General features: G+C 37.7%; 1 protein-coding gene across 1 annotated transcript in view; it reads right to left on the bottom strand.

Moving 5' to 3' along the window:
* The window catches only part of LOC129220064 (receptor-type tyrosine-protein phosphatase T-like), a 108,517-nt gene extending 91,874 nt beyond the window's left edge, over positions 1-16,643 (bottom strand). Inside the window, exons 1-3 of the mRNA XM_054854403.1 lie at positions 16,583-16,643; positions 4,163-4,296; positions 791-968 (exon numbers count right to left, since the gene is read on the bottom strand). Of these exons, the coding sequence (XP_054710378.1) occupies positions 791-968; positions 4,163-4,296; positions 16,583-16,643 (373 nt within the window). The remainder of the gene's footprint in view (positions 1-790; positions 969-4,162; positions 4,297-16,582) is intronic.
* Positions 16,644-20,331: the final 3,688 nt, after the last annotated feature.

The raw sequence follows: 20,331 nt of genomic DNA, 5'->3' as shown, positions 1-20,331 counted from the left end.
TTTTTGTCCGTACTAATTAATCATTTTCCTATACAACGATGTATGGTTGATATTCTATGTAATGTAGTGTTAATTAAGCATTCATCCATGAAAGATACATAAGTTTTTACGCATAATGATGTAACAAAGAGCATTTTACGCCTCCAATATTCGCAAACTATATTCAAAAGAGCCCCGAGACTCAATTGCACGTTTTTGGGGCTCTGCGATTCAAGCTAAAAATTCGAAAAACAATATAGTTAACACTCATTGATCATGATTTATTAGCTGAAGAGAAGGAAGTAAATGAACGTAAATTGTGAATGCCGGTGACATCAATAGCTCTTGACTTATCAGTTTGTGTAAAAAATGCAAGCCTTCTTTCTCCATTCGCTTCAAATATAATGCAAAAGTAGCGGCAAAAGCCCGAGTTAGCTCCCACTGAAGTCCACCTGTGTACTAACTGTTGCGCAAATCCTGAGATTACTTTTTGAAATACAGCAGTCACGCTTAATGATAATATTAATTGGTTGCACCACCCATTGGAGGAATTTGTGCCATAAACTAACCATCGCCTATTCCTATTGGGGCTCATTTCCATACAAAATTTCATAGATTTCTTGGTCTTCGCATTATTTCTTAACTCAACAGGAAAAGACACAGGCGCACAAATGCACTCAAAACATTTTCCGAAAATGGTCAAAACGCATTCAACATCCCTTAAAACGTGTAAATCCTTCGAAAATCGAAAAATTTCAAAAATTTTATGTGTATTAGATATTTTGTTTAGTAGATAATAAACATAGCGTACCTATATTTGTAGGGGGTAGCTTCAAGGTAACAATTTCCGTTGCTATATTCTGTTTGATGATTTTGCACTGAAACACGCCGAATCGGGACAGAGAATCTTCGCTTGGCATGAACAGGATGCGGGCATAGGCGGGTTTCCCTTGCATAAACTGCTGGGAATGCTTTGACAGTTTGGAACCCTGGAAGAGTGAAAATGCAACTAGTGTAATCAACAATTTCAGATTTTGAAGAACTCACACATGATTACACTGGTCTACAAAAAAGAAAAAAAAAACGAATTATGTCCTAGAGACTTGATTGACTGATCTTGGTAGTATATTTTAAAGCTGAATTCGAAAATGCAAACGATTTTTCTCCATCACTGAAAGGATTTTGCGTGAAAAGCGCTGTAATAGTTGATGAAGGGCTTTTTAACACCACGGCTTTTTTTTTTTGAGAAGAGGAAGATATGCTTTCTGGCATTAAGAATCATTTTTTTTTAAGCTGGACAAAGTGAACTTGAGCCTGATAGTTGATACTTTCAATTTTCCTGAAACTTTCAGGATATTTTACTAGTATGGTGATAAGAAAATGTGAAACTTCTTTCCTCTCTAATTTGACTTGTTGGTCCTCTAGTGGAGGTCAAAGTTTAGGGTCTTAAGAAAAAAAGAGCTAAATATATGATTGCTTTGCTTCAAAAACAATGAGTGTATCAAGTCATTTCTTTTAAATAAGGATACTACTTGATACTAGGTACATGCTAGCATAAATATTTTGGTGGCTCACTCATGGCTCCTTTTTTTACATTTTTTGCTTTGTTTAGGCCAGGATTTCTGCTAAAGCCATGAGTAAACCTCGGAAATAAGTATATGATCAACTACTCATTATAATAGAGTACTAAGAAAAAAAAATGCTTTCATTTCTCTTGACTTTAGTATTTAAACGATCTCAAAGTCGATGATTTTTTTAAAATGCCCAAGTTTAGAGGTCAGTAACTTTAATCGCGACGAGTCAACAACTTTGGGATACAGCTATAGTTATAGTCCAAGTAGTGTAGTTTAAGGTCCAGGTTAGAAACCCATGGCAACTAATCAACATTTTTAATTACGCGGTCTCAAAGTTGATAATCTGAAACAAAAATAATCAGTTTTAGGTCAATTACTCTAAAACACCTGAGTCAATAACTTCGAGCAAGAGCTGTAATTATGCTCTACGTGGTGTAGTTTTAGACTCATGTCAGAAAACCATGAGATCTAATCATTTTAAATTAAACGGTCTCAAAAATGATGATTTCAATATAAAAGAGCCTTTTTCCACGAGTTTATATGAGTGCTACTCAAAATCTTATGAGCTCAAACTCACATAAATACTAGAACGAATGAACAGCCAAATGTACTTTAAACTCCCAAAATTTCATGCTTCCAGTATTATAAAATTTTCTGTAGTCTTAACCACAAAACATGGCAATTCTTCTCACAAAGCTGATCCGCAATTTTGGAGCACTATTTTTTGGATATCGAAGATACTCAGGAATTGGATCTCGGAAGCTGAAAATTTGCATAGGTTAGTTTCAAAAACATCTCTACACCTCTAGGGGATGATCGAGTTGGAACAATTTCAAAAATTTAGGTCAGTTGACGTGGAATCACCCTGATGTAAACATTGGGACAATTCACATGCATCTTTTGTTATTTTCAACTTTATAATGATCATAAATCAATGCTTATATTTTAGGAAGAGGATTGCACTTGGGTAAGAGATTGAGTTCATAATTACAGTAGACTTTGCATATATACTAGTATTTAGTAATAAACTTTTATAAATAAACAAATTTATTAAATAAGGCTCAAAAGTAAAAATATAAATATAATGTCAAAAAAAAAAAAAAGAAAAAAGAAAAGAAAAAAAAAACACAGATTTGTTAGACAGTAACAAAAGATGTAGGCGAAATGTGCATAGAGTGATTCCACGTCAACTGACCTGATTTTTCAAACTGTCCCCGCTCGATTATCTCTGAACGGGATGAAATTTTACAGAGGCGTAGAGATGTCTTTCAAACTAACCTGATACTAATTTTCAGCTTCCGAGAGCCGAATCCTGAGGATTTAGGATCTCCAAAATATAGTGCTCCAAAATGGCGCATCAGATTTACGAGAATTGCCATGTTGTGGTCAATGTTACAGAAAACTTTATTGCACCGGAAGTATGAAATTTTGGGAGCATAAAGTACATTAGACTGTTGATTTGTTCTAGTATTTATGCGAGTTTCAGCTCATAAGATTTTGAGTAGCACGTATATAAACTTGTGAAAAAACGCTCTTTTATACAGGAACAATCATTTCTGAGAGCGTTTAATTAAGTAAGATGATTAGATGTCATGGTTTTCTGTCATGAGTCTAAAACTACACCACTTAGAGCATAATTAGAGATCTTGCTCAAAATTATTGACTCAGGTGTTTTAGAGTAATTGACCTAAAACTGATTATTTTTGTTTAAAATTATCAACTTTACTCACGGCTTAAGCAGATATCCGGGCCTAAACAAGGCAAAAAAGGTTTAAAAAAAGTAGCAGTTTCAATTGACCTTTGCCCTCAAAGCCATGAGTGAGCCACCAAAGTATTTATGCAAGCATGTGCCTAGTATCAAATAGTATCCACATTTAAAAGAATTGACTTGGTTCATTCATTGCTTTTGAAGCAGGCAATCATATATTTAGCTCTTTTTTTTTTTTTTCACTATCTTAATCTTTGACCGTTACTCAAAGACAAACAAATCAGTTTTTTAGAAAAAGAAACTTCACTTTTTCTTATCATAGTACCACTAACACATCTTGAAATTTTTACGAAAATTGAAGACATCAACTGTCAAAAGTGTCCAGCTTAAAAAAAAAAAAAAAAGACTTAAACAGTTGACGAACTAAGCGGTAAGTAGACTTCCGTGTGACTGTTATGAGGTTATGAGTAGACTACCAAATGTTTGGAAGCTAATCAGAAGCCGTAAAATTGTTTATTATGGATAACAATACTTCATGAACTTAGTAGAAAGTTACTTCTCACTGTTTTATAAAAAGTTAAAACATAAGTTTTGACAGTGGAAAAGTTTGCAGGCCAAAAATTATCCAAGGCCAGTCAAGAAATTTCCAAGCAAGTATATTATTCTCTACTTCTCCTTAAAGGGTGATTCATATAAATGGATAGTTACTCTATTCTAAACAGTAAAACAACTTATTTTCTTCATCAACAAAAGAATGTGTATGCAGCAGATAACTATTTTGGGTAATGAATAGTTTTGTTTTTATGTTTTATTTTGCATTATTTATTTTTAGTTTTATTTAAAAACAAGCATAAATGCATGGAAGAACTTGCAAGGAAAGTGATAAAAGGATTCTAATTACTTGTCCGGTATCCAATTTTCTAGAAAACTTGATTTTCTTATGGGCATCATCACTGAGACATTGAATTATGGACCGTGCACCATCCTGAAGTCTTCCCCAAACATTTTGAAGGGTAAAATTTGCATCAAACTGACCTAAAAATGTAAATTAAATAAATTTAATAAATTAAACACTATTCGACAAAGATGTCCTCATTCGTTGGTTGCTTTGGTGCAAATTCTAATTTTCCCAATTTAACGTTCGATCTTGGTGTAGGTGTAGTACGTAAGGGTCAACAGCTTTCCTAGCAGTTGTGTCAGCAGGTGCTGTTTAGGTGTCATATTTCTCCTAAAATAGAACTAAAAGGTGACCTACGAACTGGTACTTTAAGCCATTTTCAATAGAGGAAAAACAATCTGAATAAAATTTATTTTGTCATTATAAGCAAGGGTTTTAAAAAATGTTTAACTATTATTCATTGGAATGGGCCTGGGTCGTAATCTCGAGACATCTGAAATTCGAACAATCTAAAAAAACGATAGATGGTACACCGAATAATATATGATCAAAATCTTAACAGAAACCCCAAATCCCTACAGGGACGAACTACAGAAAAGGTAACAAAAATCACATATGAAGTGTGAGCTTTATTACGAAAAGGTTTGCAATATTGCAATTAAATACTACACTAGAAGTTTTGAAGTGTATGAAACTTTAGTATGCTGTCTATTAACTCCTTTTCCTTTGATACAAGCACAATTAACACATTAATGCACTTTCGCAAAATTTGAGGAGGAATTTTAAAACATGTTCCTCACAAACATTTACTAATACAATGTTTTTGCAAATTAAAATTTTAAACGTTTGTACAAATTTTCTGCACAAAAACATTGACATTAAAGGTAAAAATATATTCATCTATTGGTAATCAATGGAAATATATTGTAACGGATTCGGTGCGACTTCCACTTTCTTGAAATGAAGACACAGTTCTTGATAAAAACACAGGAAATTTATTTACACTATGTACAGGAAAGATCTTCAACAACTGCTAAATTATTCATCAGCAATTAAGCAATTATCACACAACACCGTAAACTCAACGTTTACACACGTATTTACTTCCAAATACGAAAACAACACAGCGAAAATGCCTCGCAATAAACAGAGCAAAAATGCACTCAGTTCGAAATCTCAATCGAAACTAAACTTTTTATCCATCGCTAACGGCTTAAATACACCGAAAAGAATTTTCTCAAATATTCCACACGCTTCTCGAAATGCGTTGACCGTTATCAAATTTTATCAATGAACAAAAAGGGAATAGGGGTCGTATATTTTAGCCATATGAAAAAGGGGTTGTATATTCATTACGGGAAGCTATTTACAGGTTACGTTACTACAATAAATACTATTTACAGGATTTGTAACATTGCCCCCTTCCCAAGGACTGCACGTCCCGGGCAGTACAATCCCCAGAAAGGGTGCCAAACTTCTATCACATGTTCACAAATATACACATTAATTAATAACTAACAGATACAGAAAATACAATAATAACAAGAAATATTACTAAACATTAAAAGCAAAAATTTATCTACAACTTTTATGTTATCAACCATGGTTGTTTACGTAATACTCATGAACTATGGCCATAGTATGGGGCTAACCGATCATAATGTACAACCCTAGGTTTTGCATTAGGTGATTTCTGGATCCTCACTACGACGTCATTTAGTCGGTTAACGACTTTGTAGGGTCCATCCCAATGCGACTGCAATTTGGGTGAAAGACCTTTCCGTCGGATGGGATTCCATAACCAAACCTTGTCGCCTTCGTTGAATTCATGTCCAGTAGACCTTGTGTCGTATCGGGTCTTCATCTTCTCCGCCGCGATGTTGATTCGCTCTCGTGCGAAGTTATGAACGTCTTCCAACCGGGCCTGGAGATCCTGGATGTACTCCTCAGGCGATGAAGGCGCATCCGGAGGACGACCGAAGACGAGATCACAAGGTAGCCGAAGCTCTCGTCCGAAGAGCATCTGAGATGGGGCATATCCGGTAGTCTCGTGGACAGCACTGCGGTAGGCCAGCAGGAACAAAGGTAGCTTCTTGTCCCAATCCTGTTGATTTCTGGATACCATAAGTGAGAGATTGTTCAGGATTGTGCGGTTAAATCTCTCCACCATGCCGTCCGATTGTGGGTGTAGTGGTGTTGTCCTAGTTTTCTCAATTCCGAGAATTTGACATAGACCCTTAAACACAGCAGAGATGAAATTCCTCCCTTGATCGGAATGAATCTGCAAAGGTGTTCCATATCTCGAGATCCAGTGTTGGACTAGAGTCTCTGCTACGGTGGTAGCCTCTTGATCTGGAATGGGATATGCTTCCGGCCATTTGGTGAAGTAGTCGATGGAAACAAGAATGTATTTGTTCCCATCAGCAGTTCTTGGTAGAGGACCCAGGATGTCAATCCCTATTCGTTCGAAAGGAGCTCCAACGTTGTACAGATGTAGCTTCCCTCTGCTTCTCTTCTTCGGTCCTTTACGAGCAGCACAGGCGTCACAAGAATGGCACCACTTCTCCACGTCATCTTTCGCCTTGCTCCAGAAGAAGCGCTCCCGAACTTTATTGAGGGTTTTCAAGACACCAAAATGTCCTCCAGTCGCACTACTATGTATTTCTTTCAGAACATCTGAAATCCTTGATCGGGGAAGTAGTAACTGCCACCTAGATGTTTTGCCGTCGTCAGATTCCCATTTCCGGTGTAGCACGCCGTTCCGTAAATGGAGTGAGTTCCATAAAGCCCAGTATCTTTTTGTTGCAGGACTGAAGATGGAAACGTCCTGCCAGCTAGGGCGTCGACTGTCACTTTCCATGAACTCCAAAATTGGTTTTATGTCGGGGTCTTCAAGTTGATCTTTTCGAACTTGGTCGTCACTCCAGGGATCAGGTTCTGATGATATTGGAGTCACTGTCACCTGATAGGCGGTAGGGCTAGTCGTTCCATACTGTTTCTCGATTCGGGAACAATAGTGGCAGTTCTCAGGACAGGGTCTCCTTGATAAAGCGTCAGCATTACCGTGAGATAACCCTTTTCGATGCTTGATCTCCATGTCATATTCCTGGAGCCGCTGTATCCATCTGGCTATCTGGCCTTCTGGATTCTTGAAGTTCAAAAGCCAAGTTAACGAGGCATGATCGGTCCGAAGCAGAAATTTTCGGCCGTAGAGGTAATGATGGAAGTGTTCTACAGCTTTCACTATGGCCAGTAACTCCTTTCTGGTGACGCAGTAATTTCGCTCCGACTTTGATAAGAATTTGCTCCAGTAAGCGATGACATGTTCATTTCCGTCAATTTCTTGGGATAAAACAGCTCCAATTCCCTCGTTGCTCGCATCAGTGTCCAGGATGAAGGATTTTTCAGGCTGAGGATAGGCGAGGATAGGCGTTGATGTTAAAGCCTCCTTCAGTCGTAGAAATGCATCTTCGCATTCTTTGGACCATTCAAACTTTTGCTTGCTCTCCGTCAGCTTATGCAAAGGTCGTGCAATGTTGGAAAAACCCTTCACAAACTTCCTGTAGTACGTGCAGAGCCCCAGGAAACTTCGCAACTGATGGATGTTTTCGGGACGACTCCAACTCCTGACCGCAGATACCTTCTCTGGATCGGTTTGTACACCCTCAGAAGAGATGATGTGACCAAGGTAGTTCACTTCCCGGCGGAACAAATTACATTTGGACGGGCTTAACTTCAGATTGGCTTCCTTAAGCTTTTGCAGCACCTTCCTAAGATTTGCCAGATGTTCTTCGAAGCTGCGTCCCACGATGATGATATCGTCTAAGTAGACCAGACAGGATTCGTAAGAGAGTCCTCTTAGCACTGTCTCCATAAGACGCTCGAACGTAGCTGGTGCATTGCAGAGGCCGAATGGCATCACTTTAAACTGCCATAAGCCTTGTCCAGTTGTAAACGCTGTCTTCTCTCGATCCTCAGGGTGTATCTCAACCTGCCAGTAGCCGCTCTTCAAGTCCAGGGTCGAAAACCACTTGTGTCCGGAAAGAGTGTCCAAGGTATCGTCTATCCGTGGAAGAGGGTAACTGTCTTTCTTGGTGATTTCATTCAGTCGTCGGTAATCGACACAAAATCTGGTGGAGCCATCTTTCTTTCGGACCAAGACGATGGGAGAGGCCCAAGGACTGGATGAAGGTTCGATGACATCATTCTCCTTCATCTCTTTCAGGAGGGTTTCAACCTCTTCCTTCTTGGCGAACGGTAGTCGTCTTGGATGCTGTTTAATAGGGGGGTGTTCTCCAGTGTAAATCCTATGCTGCGTTAAATTCGTACGGCCAACATCCTCCGGTGTAGATGAAAACAGATGCTTGAAGTCATCCACCAAATGTTCCGCAGCAGTTCTTTGATCTTTCGATAACGGCGCACTCCCAATTAACTTCGATGTCAAGGACTCGGAAGACACAGTCTCGTGGGAATTGATTCTTCTAATGATGCAGTTTACTGGAGTACAAGTTGCCAGCACTTTACCTTTTCGGATATTCCTTGGCCTTTCACTCACGTTGGCGACTCTCACAGGAATTACATCCTTAGAAAGGTCCACAAGCGTAGATGCTACCAGCACTCCTTTTGGGTTATTGCTTAAGTTGGGGTATTCAATGAGTCCAAATCGAAAACTATTGCTTTCTTCAATGGAGCCAGGTATTAATGATTCTGACCTTGAGGGAATCGATAAATCTGTCTGGGCTATTATTTGATGAGCGGATTTTACATCACTTTCTGCAGGGAAAACGGCTATGTCTTCTCTCATCGAGTGCAGCTCGTTAGTCTTGAAGTCGAGAGTGAAGTCATATTTCTTCAAAAAGTCCAATCCGAGAATGAAGGGGTCCGTGATAGCAGCAACGAATGCCGTATGATGGTAAGTGGCATTTCCAAACACAATTTCTAAGTTTACTTTACCTTCAATCTCGATCTTGTCACCTGTCACAGTTTGGAGGGTAACGCAGGGCGGCGTCCATAGAATGTTGAGTCCAAATTGACGAGCCACATCTGTTCTAATGAGTGTAACATTGGCTCCAGTGTCAATAATCAGTTCGCAGGGAAACCCGTTTACGTATGCGTAAACAAACAGTCCATTACTGCCGCCACTCGTCGATGAAATCTGGAAAACTTTAAGATGGGGCTCATTCCAATTTGGCGACCTCCGCCCCGCGAGATTGCCATGGCTTAGTTTTCCTGGACCTGCGAGGGAGAGGTGCTCTTCCCTCTGGTTTCTTGGCGAGCTTCACAGTTTCTTCGTAAGTGACCCTCGCCGCCACATTTCCAGCACTTAAGTGATTGTCCATTTTGGTACTTGGGAGCCGAAGTCCTTTTGAGGATTCCTGCAATTTCTTTTATTTGCTTTTCCAGTTCAGCAAAGCGTGACGAAACGGGATCAGGCTCATCAGTTTTCACGCCGCGGATTGAATGGCGATCCTTGCGGGTTGCTTGCTGGGCGGCCTCCAACTTCATCGCATACACAACAGCCGAACTCAGGTCCTTGACATCCGCCATCCGTAGAGCTTTCTGGATTTCCGGATCTCGAACCCCGTCGATGTAGTAGTTGAGTGCCAGGTTGTCTCGAACATCCGCAGGACAGTCGCAAAAAGCAAGATGAGACAGTCTCTCGACGTCCGCCGCTAGCTCTTGCAGGGTTTCCCCCGGTTTTCTGGAAACGGGACTTCAACTGGAGTCGGCTGAAGTCTTTCTGGCACTTCTCACCGAAGCGAAGCTCCAACGCAGATGTGAGGGCGGCGAAATCCAGGCGCTGGCTGTCCGGAAGGGTCTGAAGAATGTCCGCTGCGTCACTTCTCAGGGATGCTGCAAGATGACAGGCCTTGGTAGCAGAGTCCCATCCGTTCGCTTCCGCCACTATCATGAATTGAGTTTTGTAAACCTGCCACGAAGTTTTCCCATCAAATGTGGCAAGTTTAATGGACGGTCGAGCAACCGATGTGGGAGCGCCAAACTGTACAGAGCTGCTTTCCGCGATCACCAATCTCCTTTCCATGTTTTTAATTTTCTCATCCACATGATTTTCAACTGTTGCGATACGGTTTTCTACTGTTTCAAACTTTTCATCAAAAGCATCAACTCGATGCTCTATCTCATTAAATTTGTTTTCCATCACAGTCTTTACCGAAGTAAGGTCGTTTTTAATTTCCTCTTGGTTAGAAGCTAAATCATTTTTCAGTACCATTAAATCACTTTTCAATTGTTCTTGATTAGCCGCAATGTCATTTTTTAATTGTTCTTGATTTGCAGTAAAACTTGCAGTCAAATCACTTTTTAATTGTTCTTGATTAGCCGCCATATCATTTTTTAATTGTTCTTGATTAGCCGCCATATCATTTTTTAATTGCTCTTGATTAGCCGCCAAACTTTCAGCCAAGTCACTTTTCGCAGCATTAATTGCTTCCAGAAGTTGTTTTAATTGGTCATCCATTGCGCGAGTAATCACCATAAAAACAAACTCTATAAATTCAAACAGTCTTTATGAAAAAATGTCCAAAGTCACACTTACTCCAAGAAAGTCCAGAAGAAGCCCCACGTTGGGCGCCAATTGTAACGGATTCGGTGCGACTTCCACTTTCTTGAAATGAAGACACAGTTCTTGATAAAAACACAGGAAATTTATTTACACTATGTACAGGAAAGATCTTCAACAACTGCTAAATTATTCATCAGCAATTAAGCAATTATCACACAACACCGTAAACTCAACGTTTACACACGTATTTACTTCCAAATACGAAAACAACACAGCGAAAATGCCTCGCAATAAACAGAGCAAAAATGCACTCAGTTCGAAATCTCAATCGAAACTAAACTTTTTATCCATCGCTAACGGCTTAAATACACCGAAAAGAATTTTCTCAAATATTCCACACGCTTCTCGAAATGCGTTGACCGTTATCAAATTTTATCAATGAACAAAAAGGGAATAGGGGTCGTATATTTTAGCCATATGAAAAAGGGGTTGTATATTCATTACGGGAAACTATTTACAGGTTACGTTACTACAATAATTACTATTTACAGGATTTGTAACAATATGGTAATAAGTCCTTAAAGGACGCCAGACCTTAACATTCGTTGAATTCGTTTGCTTATATGTTATTCCCCATGGCGAGGAACTGTTATTTAATTAAATTATATTTTCTTCGGAAAAGTGTTGAAACTTTTCTTTCGTTCTTCATTTATTTTTGGACTTCAATTTAAAAAAAATCTCTTCGGGGGCAAGAGTTAATTTTGTTTTGCTCTACGTCGCTGTAACGTCACATTTTTCTTTCTTCTAATAGTTTTAAGCGTGGAGTTTTAGACTAAATAACTTGTGCCCAATTTCGTTAAAGACGCAAGTGTTGTAACTAGGATGTTTAGAAATTTTTTGACGATTTTATAATTATTTTTCCTAAACAGGGCTTAATTAGTTAAAAAGCGTTGGAAGCTTAAGCTTCCCTTCAAAATTTTCAGGGGGCCTAGAAAAACTGGACTTACAAGTTCTAGTTTCAGTTTTTAAATGCATTTTTAAAGATATTACAAATATTAGAGCCGGTTTAATAAAGTTTGGTCCAGCTGTAATATTGCAAAGTAATTTTATATTAATTAATTGTGCAACGTGATGAATCTGCTTCAACAGCTAAGTGCCTTTCTTCGTAGAGAAGTACAGCGTAAACAATATACAAAATTCCTGCTTATATTTTAGGTGGGGGTGGTGATAAATATGAATCTGAATTTTTCAGGGTCAGTTTTTAAAACAGCACTTGTACTATCAGTGCGAGTCATTTTAATATGCATTGAGTTTTTAGACAAATTTCCCAATACAAAATTTGGGGGGTCCTGAAGTGAGACGGAGCTTTCCCCAACTTCAGAGGTTAATCCTAGAGAAGCCCAGTTCCTAAGGAGAATATTTAGCAATTTTGTCAATTTTGGAGCAAATGTCGTCGATTTTGCATTTTGATCCTATCGGGATTTTTGCTGAGTCGGGATTTTAACCGTGTTGCGATTTCAGCTCTGTCGAAATTTTGATCTTTCGAGACAGTGATTTGTTGGGATATTTTTTGTCAGGATTTTGGAGTGTATGGATTTTGGTAGTCGAAATATGTCCAAATACCCATTCGAGTAAGACTAATAAGAGCCATGGACACATTTTATTTAAAATTTGTCCTGAGGGCATAATAGTATATATAATCCTCTCCTCCAAGACTTTTGCTCCTTTCCGCTAAAAATATTTTTCTTGGATTAAAAAAAAAAGGTTTAAAAAAAAAAAGAAAAGCTAGTATCTGAAAGATATTTGTTTTACTTTTTCTCTTGTTCTGATTCGTTTGCGAGTGACGTGTGATTGTACTTGGATCTCGCCCCCCCCCCCCCCCCCCCCCCCCCAACATTATGTAAGCATTTTATTTTTGCTTATGAAACTAAAGGATGAACGATGCGTTTATTTCTGATTGTTTTTGACGCAACCGCAGTATTTGACAATTTCGCTTTCGTTACATTGGTTTTAATTTTTATTTTTGTTTGGATTTCGAGATTAAATTTTAACGTTATTTTGAATTTGACTTCACAGAAATCGCGTTATTTATGCTTGTTTATTGGTAGCATCACGGTCCAACTTACCTCTTTTGGAAGAGCTAACATTTTACTTTCATTGGCTTCTTGAAATTTTGGAAGTGCATTTACTTGAAATTCCTTTTGAATATATTTTTTTCACGACTTTTCAATTTTATAAGTTTTAACATCTTGAATAGAGATAAGTCAGAACTAATAATATGAGGCAGACAACAAATAAAAGGTACATAAGTGTTCATTGTTCCTTTTTGGTTTTAAAGGCATTAATATGTAATTTCGTAACTTTATCCCAACTTTTCACTTTAATTATATATTAATACCATTCTTTATGATATTAACTCGCAACAGTGGCGGTGATTTGGGGGGGGGGGGGTTAACCGTCCCCTCTCTTTTTATGGTCAATTTATTCATTTTAATTTTCAATTTAGAAACCAAAACTAGAAATTATAAAAAAAAGCTTAAATGTCAAAATTTTCAGAACATAATTATTTGTTTAGCTTTCTATATCTGCTTATGAAACATTGTTTAACACAAGCAATAACTTTAATTTTATGCATTCATCGTTTAGATATTAGTAAATCAATTGTTTTTCTTAAACAAGCCGTACTAGGTTAATAAAATTATTACCAAGTGTTAGTGACACCTCAAAATATAATTCATCAAAATCTTAAGAAAAACGTGAGTAAAGTTGTTAGACTTACATCAGTTTCCACTTTTCTGCTTCAATATTCTCAAAACCAGCATGAACAAAATTTTGTACTTTTTCTTTTCTTTTTTTGCTGCTGTTAAAAGTCCCATGGCTTTTAGTTGTCTCCTCCCCCCCCCCGCCCCCACTTATAAACCTTAATCGACGTCACTGATTCGCAGTGAAAAAGGTCAGAATGAGCTTACTTGAGACAACAGCAAACCTTCTTTCTTTTGTCAATTTTGTTGAACTTCTCATTTTAACTTGATCCATCAAGAATTCGGTTACAGGTAGGTGCTACTAGTAATAAAATATGCCATTTTATCAGAATCAAAACGTGGAAGGGTGATTTGGCTTTTCAGAGGGGTTCGAGGTGGACAATAGGGAGCGATGAGTATTCAAAAAATAATCATAAAAAGGCGAATATGGAAAAAGAAAACGAAACCTATCGTTTGGAGTAAATCACGAGTAAAAAAATAAAGTTCAGGAGCATCCTCCCTCACGACAAATCTCGGAGGCCGGAATACATCGAAATCCGTTCCACTCTTCTACCTCTCCTCTTTTCCTATTTTTACTCTTTATTTCCTCATTCATCACCAAGTTGGATATTCACAGGGCACACATTGGTCGTAAAGAGCTGATTCAGTTTCCGAAAGAAAAAGTATTCCATGGCAGATAACGAGAATCCTAAATTTTCTGAGGAAAAATACAAACTTTTACTGATCACCTTGTACTTGGGTAAAACTGACACCGAATCAAGGTTTAATAATTGGACCGAGTTAAAAGTTCCACATTGGATTTTAGATCCAATTTCTCTTGAAGTAGTGAATGAGCTCCATAACACTTTACAGACGGAGTTTTTAAATCTGAAGTTTGAGAAGATCTTTTTTCAGTTTTTGCTTAAATTAAAGGATAGGATTGAGAAAGTGGTTCGCCAGATTTTTTTAACCTTTATATATCATTTTCCTTAAGACTATGATTTGTCTTAATTTATTTGTTTTTCTCTTTTTCCCCCCATAAAAATTCATAAACTTTGCTAAGTTATGCAATGAAAAGAACGAAATACCAACAACGAGAGAGACAAAATAAAATGATCAACTTTGACGTATGCAAGACCATTAAAAAAATCCTAAAATCCTCATACATATAACAGCGATTTTACTAATCGAATAACGCTGACATCACCAACTATGAAACTCGCGCCATAGCATGAAAATTTGGTAGTATTTTTTGGTAATGTTTGACATGCAGAGAAATGCTTTATTTTCACAAGGCTGAACTGGATCCGGTACCTTAACTTCTATCGGCAAGACTCATTTTACGAGAGAGAAGAAACGAAAAAGTCGTAAAAATTTAATGCTATCCACTGGAGTGAGGGTTAAAATTTCAACTATCCAAATATCATCAAACAGGCAATTGCTTCATTCAATAATAAATATAGAAGCAATTTTCATCCGTCATACCTTGACGGGTGGTTTTCTACTGATTCAATAATAGTAAACATTGACAAAATGACAACAACAAAATCACTAGCTCAGCGAACGAAGATAAATCAATATGCTTAGCTCTTTTATAAATTCATTTATATTTTTCTCATGGGAGGGAATGTAAAAATCCAAATACTTATAGGCATAACTTTGTGGTAAATAAATTACAGAATACTATGGAGAGAAAAACATCCGTGCATATAAGTTTTATTGAGGCATTTAGAAACCATTTCTTTGCGAATTTTAGACCAGATGCTATTTTATTTGTAAAACCACCGTGAATCAGCTAAAATAACAGTAGTACTATATGTCGTTCGGAAGGATTAATGTTTTGGTTTTGAAAGATTTTTTTAAGAAATTTTTTAACTTTTTCTTTTTTCAATTCTTACAAGCAAAAAAATAATTCAGCAATTTCAAAATTTGTTTCTATGAATCAAAAGTCTCCGCTTCCTTCTAAGTACACATACACCCAAACATATGCTAAATGCCATGGGGCTGACCACAAATGATGTCACGCTTTGACGGGGGGAGTAGGAAATTATGATAGTTTGTGATTAGGGGAGGAAGCGAGTATAAGGATTTGTGACATCATGTCTTTTTTGCGAGAATATGCTTATGAATAACAGCGGGACATGTGACAAGGTGGGTTAAGTTGAAGTGTGACACTCTGTGAAAAAGGGGGAGAGGTGGGCACAAATGTTGAAAAAAAGTGTGGCAGCATTTATATACGGACAGCCCCTTTCTTTTGCACAAACCTTTGAATCAAGTGACTCCTGAGATGGCTTCTCCATAGCTCAGTGGCTATGACCGTCGAACAAAGCCGATTTTGTTCAAATATATGTTGTATGCATAGAATAATTAACGATTTTTTTCACGCTACCAAAAAAAGGGGGGGGGGGGAATGGATATTATATATTTATTTATCTGTTCGGGAGAGGCACGTAGCCCATGGGCCCTCCTGAAAATCCTCAACTATGACATCTAGTAAAAACAATCAGAATTGGAAGTGAGGTAAGGAATTTTAATTAAAAATATTAAGAGACAAAGTACTCGTAATTTCTGCGTCTCATGTCATGACTCTGTAATTTAATCCTTTGAGAATTTATGTGGGGTACATACGTTCTTTAAGTTTAAATTTATTCATATCGAATGAAAATTATTTTTTCCTCCCCCTCATGTTATTGAAACATCAGAATCTTAATATTAGCAGGAAAACAATATATTGTTTATAAAATGTAGTTTTTTTTTTTTTTTTTAAACCACTGCGAACTTTAATATTTTAATTCGGAGCTTATTACCCTCAGATAGTTAACACTGCATTCTATATAAAAATGAAAAACCTATAGCAACTGCTGATACTTTTCCTTGCTTTGATGAAATCAAGTTTTTACTCAGAAACGTAATCAATAGGAGCTTAGTAATGGTCAAGGTTTTAAAAATGATTAGGCTGGAATCCAGCGACAGTTTTCATTTCACTCAAAAAAAAAAAAAAAGATATAAGAACCAGGAGCACCTCCGACTGTAAGCTCATACATAAAGTGGGAAGGGGGGAATCAGCTTTTTTTTTCTACGTTTGAAACCATGCTCCACATCAGAAAAAACTTTAAACTTCTTCGTTGCAAAAGAAGCCTAAATATAGAAATGATTTACCTGATACATTGCAAACAACAGTAATCCATAACAGGCACAAGCAAAGTAAGTTCCGAGTCATTTTTCAGTAAACAATTCCCATGCTGACATGCTAAAAAAATTATGGAAATGTGAGCAATGCTTCTTCAGTGGTCAAACCCGCCTCCAGGAAAGCGAAAAAGATTAGAAAACAGGAAATAAACAGCTTCCTGTGAGTATATCGAGTCTTTCTTTGAAGCACAGGAAACGAATCCTTCTACACTGTTTTTCATGTTCCATCGGACCTTTTTAGAACATTTCGAAATGTCGGGGTTAAAGTGCTTTTGTCTTTCTGGTGGTAAAAGCCCGTGAAGATAGTTGGGTAATGGCTAATTACAGCGGCGGGCGTGAGTAAAGTATTGTCTCAATCAATGATGTCATACAAGCATATGCTTGTAGTTCTGCCTAAACACCAACTTGGGGCAATACTTCACAGCTTACACAATGTTGTCAAATTTAAGAAAGGCAGTGCAGCTTAGATTATAACTCAGAATTCAGAAACCAGTAAAAGTAAAATATGAAAATTAACTGATAGAATGGGATGACCAGGATCATACTGCACGGTGAAAAAAAATCCTCCTTCAAAGTGCTTCTGATAGCATCCTTGCTTATTCTAATGTTAAACGACCCGAATCCAAATTTGGTCACCGTTCACTTCCCCTCCCTCCCCCCATTTTTTTTTCAGTTTCCGACAAATTCGAAGCGATTTTTTTTATTATTATTATTATTTGGAAGGGTAGGGAGCATTATATTAACCATCAACGTTCTTCTGAGAGGCTCGAGAGGTGAAACGTTCAAAAGCAAAAACATTTGATGCAAGAACTTTTTTCGATGTAAAACCAAAGTATCGGACTCACTCTTATGAGCCCCATGTCCGAAAAAAATTTCTTGTTGCAAAAATTAAAAATAAAATAAAATAAAAATAAACCTTGTAGACACCGCAGGTTGCATATACGAGTCGCAAGGCCGTAGCCAGAATTTTGTTTCGGAGGGGCGGAGGTCTTAAATTTTCAACAAAAAGACGAAAAAGTCACGTGTTGCTATGATTTTTGAAGCATTTCGCATTATTAGACATATGGTAATGGGACGGGGGGGGGGGGGACACACAGAAAAATGATTAAAAAAATCAGAAGCTGGGGTAAGAGGGGGGAGAAAGGGGACAGGCGGAATTTTAGGTTGCTTTAATTTCTTCCTATGAACAGTAATTTCACTGAACTACCCACAGTTAAAGTTACTTTATAAAATATTTAAATGTGAGCAAATGTTTCCTCATAAATTTAAATTTATATTATTATAATTACATTTAATCAAAATTTAATAATGCACAAGTTTTTTGGTACAGAAAATAATGTGTGGTGTCGTAAATGTTGCAATTGCTAAAAATATCAGTGACATGAAGACCTTTAATTGACTCCCAAGTTGGAGCATGAAATAGTAAAATGTATCACCAATCACTTTTTGTGAAGGTCAGGAGCGCCCAAATGATTGTTTGTAAGGGAGGAGCAGACCTAGGAGTATTTTTAATTTTTTGAAATGCATGCCATGGGTTCGGTATCTCATTTTAGACGCAATTTCAAAAGTCATTTTTTTAAACGCCATTTCAGGCTAGATTTGGTAGTAACACAAGGAAAAGGGGAGAAGAGAAAAGGTACGGGGGGCTCTCAAATTTTTGACAATAAGACTTTTGAAAAATGCCATTACAAATTTTCTTTAGGTGAATTTATGGGAAGGATATGGATATTTAGGAGCTTTCCCTTCTAAAAACATTCTTGGTAACAATAGACAAGGGAAACCTTTCTTTGGTAACAATAGACAAGGGAAAGAGGTTCCCCAGGGAAAATTGTTTGCAATCGAAATCCAAGAAATATGATTTTCGATTATGTTTGGTACGACAGCATAAGGAGCGGGTAAGTAGCTGCTGTCCTTCCGCAAATTTTCGAAATAAAATTCTGAAATTGCAGTTTTAAGTTACCTTTAGCGATATTAGGGAGGATAGCGGGGATTGGAGACTCTGATCCAAAAATTTTCCAAAATTAAGAGCCTAAAAACATAATTTTGGACTGTCTGTGGTCTTGTCAAAAGGGTTAAAACCCTCTTTTGAATCAATGCAAAGTGTCAGAAATTGCTGCCGCGGCATGATCCGACTCTCAGGGTCATTCCGAAGTCAAAAAATAAATAGTAGGTGCATGAAATTGAAGGCCTCTTTTTTATATCAAATGTGTGTTTTATATCAAAATACAGGGGCTTCTGCCCAAGAAAGTTTAAGGATTTGTAATCTTGAAAATTACAGTGGACCCCGGTTAATTGAATAAGCCGCTTTAATGAATCAAATCGTCAGAAATAGAACAAGACCCAGCATCATTGAATTAGCCGCTTTATGGAATTAAAACTGTTTAGGACACACGTAATTCATATAAGCGGCGATCACTGTATCTCTAATTTGTTAATAAAAGTGCGGTTCTGGAGCTCGGAAACGAAATTTTTTTAAATTGTAGCTCTAAAAACGCAGTTTTAGAAGATTTTTGGTGATTTTAAATGGAGGATAGATTTCTCAGGGCCCGACCACGCAAATTTTCTTAATTTTTAGCTTTAAACATGCATTTTAAACAACTTTTGGTAATAATGTAAAAAGAGGTTCAGGGCGTCCCCTCCCCCCGTCCTTTTTTGAAATTGTATTTTTTAAAATGTGCATGTTGATTAAAGGGGATCGGCAATCTTTCCCAATTGAAGCTCCAAAAATGTAAGTTTGGTTTACTTTCAATAACGTTAGGGGAAGGAGTTTTCAGAAGCTCTCCTCACCAAGAAACCACACGATCAAGGAAATTCGAAAACAATCGAAATTGGCAGCATTTGGAAGAGCATCGTAAAATATGTCTATGGCACAAATATTATGCGCCCTCCTGACTCCGTTATCGAAATTTGAGGTCTTAAAGTCTGCCGAAATTTTAAGTAAAGTCGCCAGATTTAGCGAGTTTCGTTCAGAAATGGTAGGTACGGCGCGAATTCAACATCTGTATCTGACAAGACACCTCATTGCCATTTTTGGTCTTTACCAAAGTGCATAAAAAAGATGTTTTAAGTAAATACTTAAGTAACTTTTCGGGGGTAACCGGGTAACTACCGGGAAAGGGGGGAGGAGGGAATCGTGGCACAGACTGCTCCATTAAAATTTTTAGATGGTTGTTTTTAGGGATATTTTCCCCTCGTCTGGTGGTTGCCTTTTTTGTGCGGCTTTCCAGTTATTGGAGAAGGGGGTCAAAGTTAAGCCCTGGTTTCCTAGAAGCGAAATCACCACGATTTGACGTCGCTGCTCGGCGTGACGCTGAAATCAAAGTCAAGTGATTCCGGCGTGCCACTCACAACGTCGGTTTTGGTCGGGCACGCATGCGCAGAAGAATCAAGTTTTCCTCTCGGCGAGAAGCGACGCCGAAGGTCAGCGATTCCCTCCTAGGAAACCAATGCTTTAAGAACCACTATGAAGCTCATCAAGTGGAAAGTTTATCCAGAGATACGACAGCTTTAAAACAAGATTAAATTTAAGTTTTATGTGATTATTGGTGATGAAAGCAGAAGCAGACCCACAACTTAAGGGGGTCAGGAAGTGGCCGTTGACCCTCGTGATATTCAAAGAAAAAGTATTTACATGTACTTGCAAGGATGTGGACGCGGGCAACACTGACGCCATCACCCGAAATATTTGGGGTTTATATTATAAAAACAATGCAAATATA

Source organism: Uloborus diversus, chromosome 4, assembly GCF_026930045.1.
Source record: "Uloborus diversus isolate 005 chromosome 4, Udiv.v.3.1, whole genome shotgun sequence".
NCBI classification, from domain to species: domain Eukaryota; kingdom Metazoa; phylum Arthropoda; class Arachnida; order Araneae; family Uloboridae; genus Uloborus; species Uloborus diversus.
This window is presented reverse-complemented; position numbering and strand designations above follow the sequence as displayed.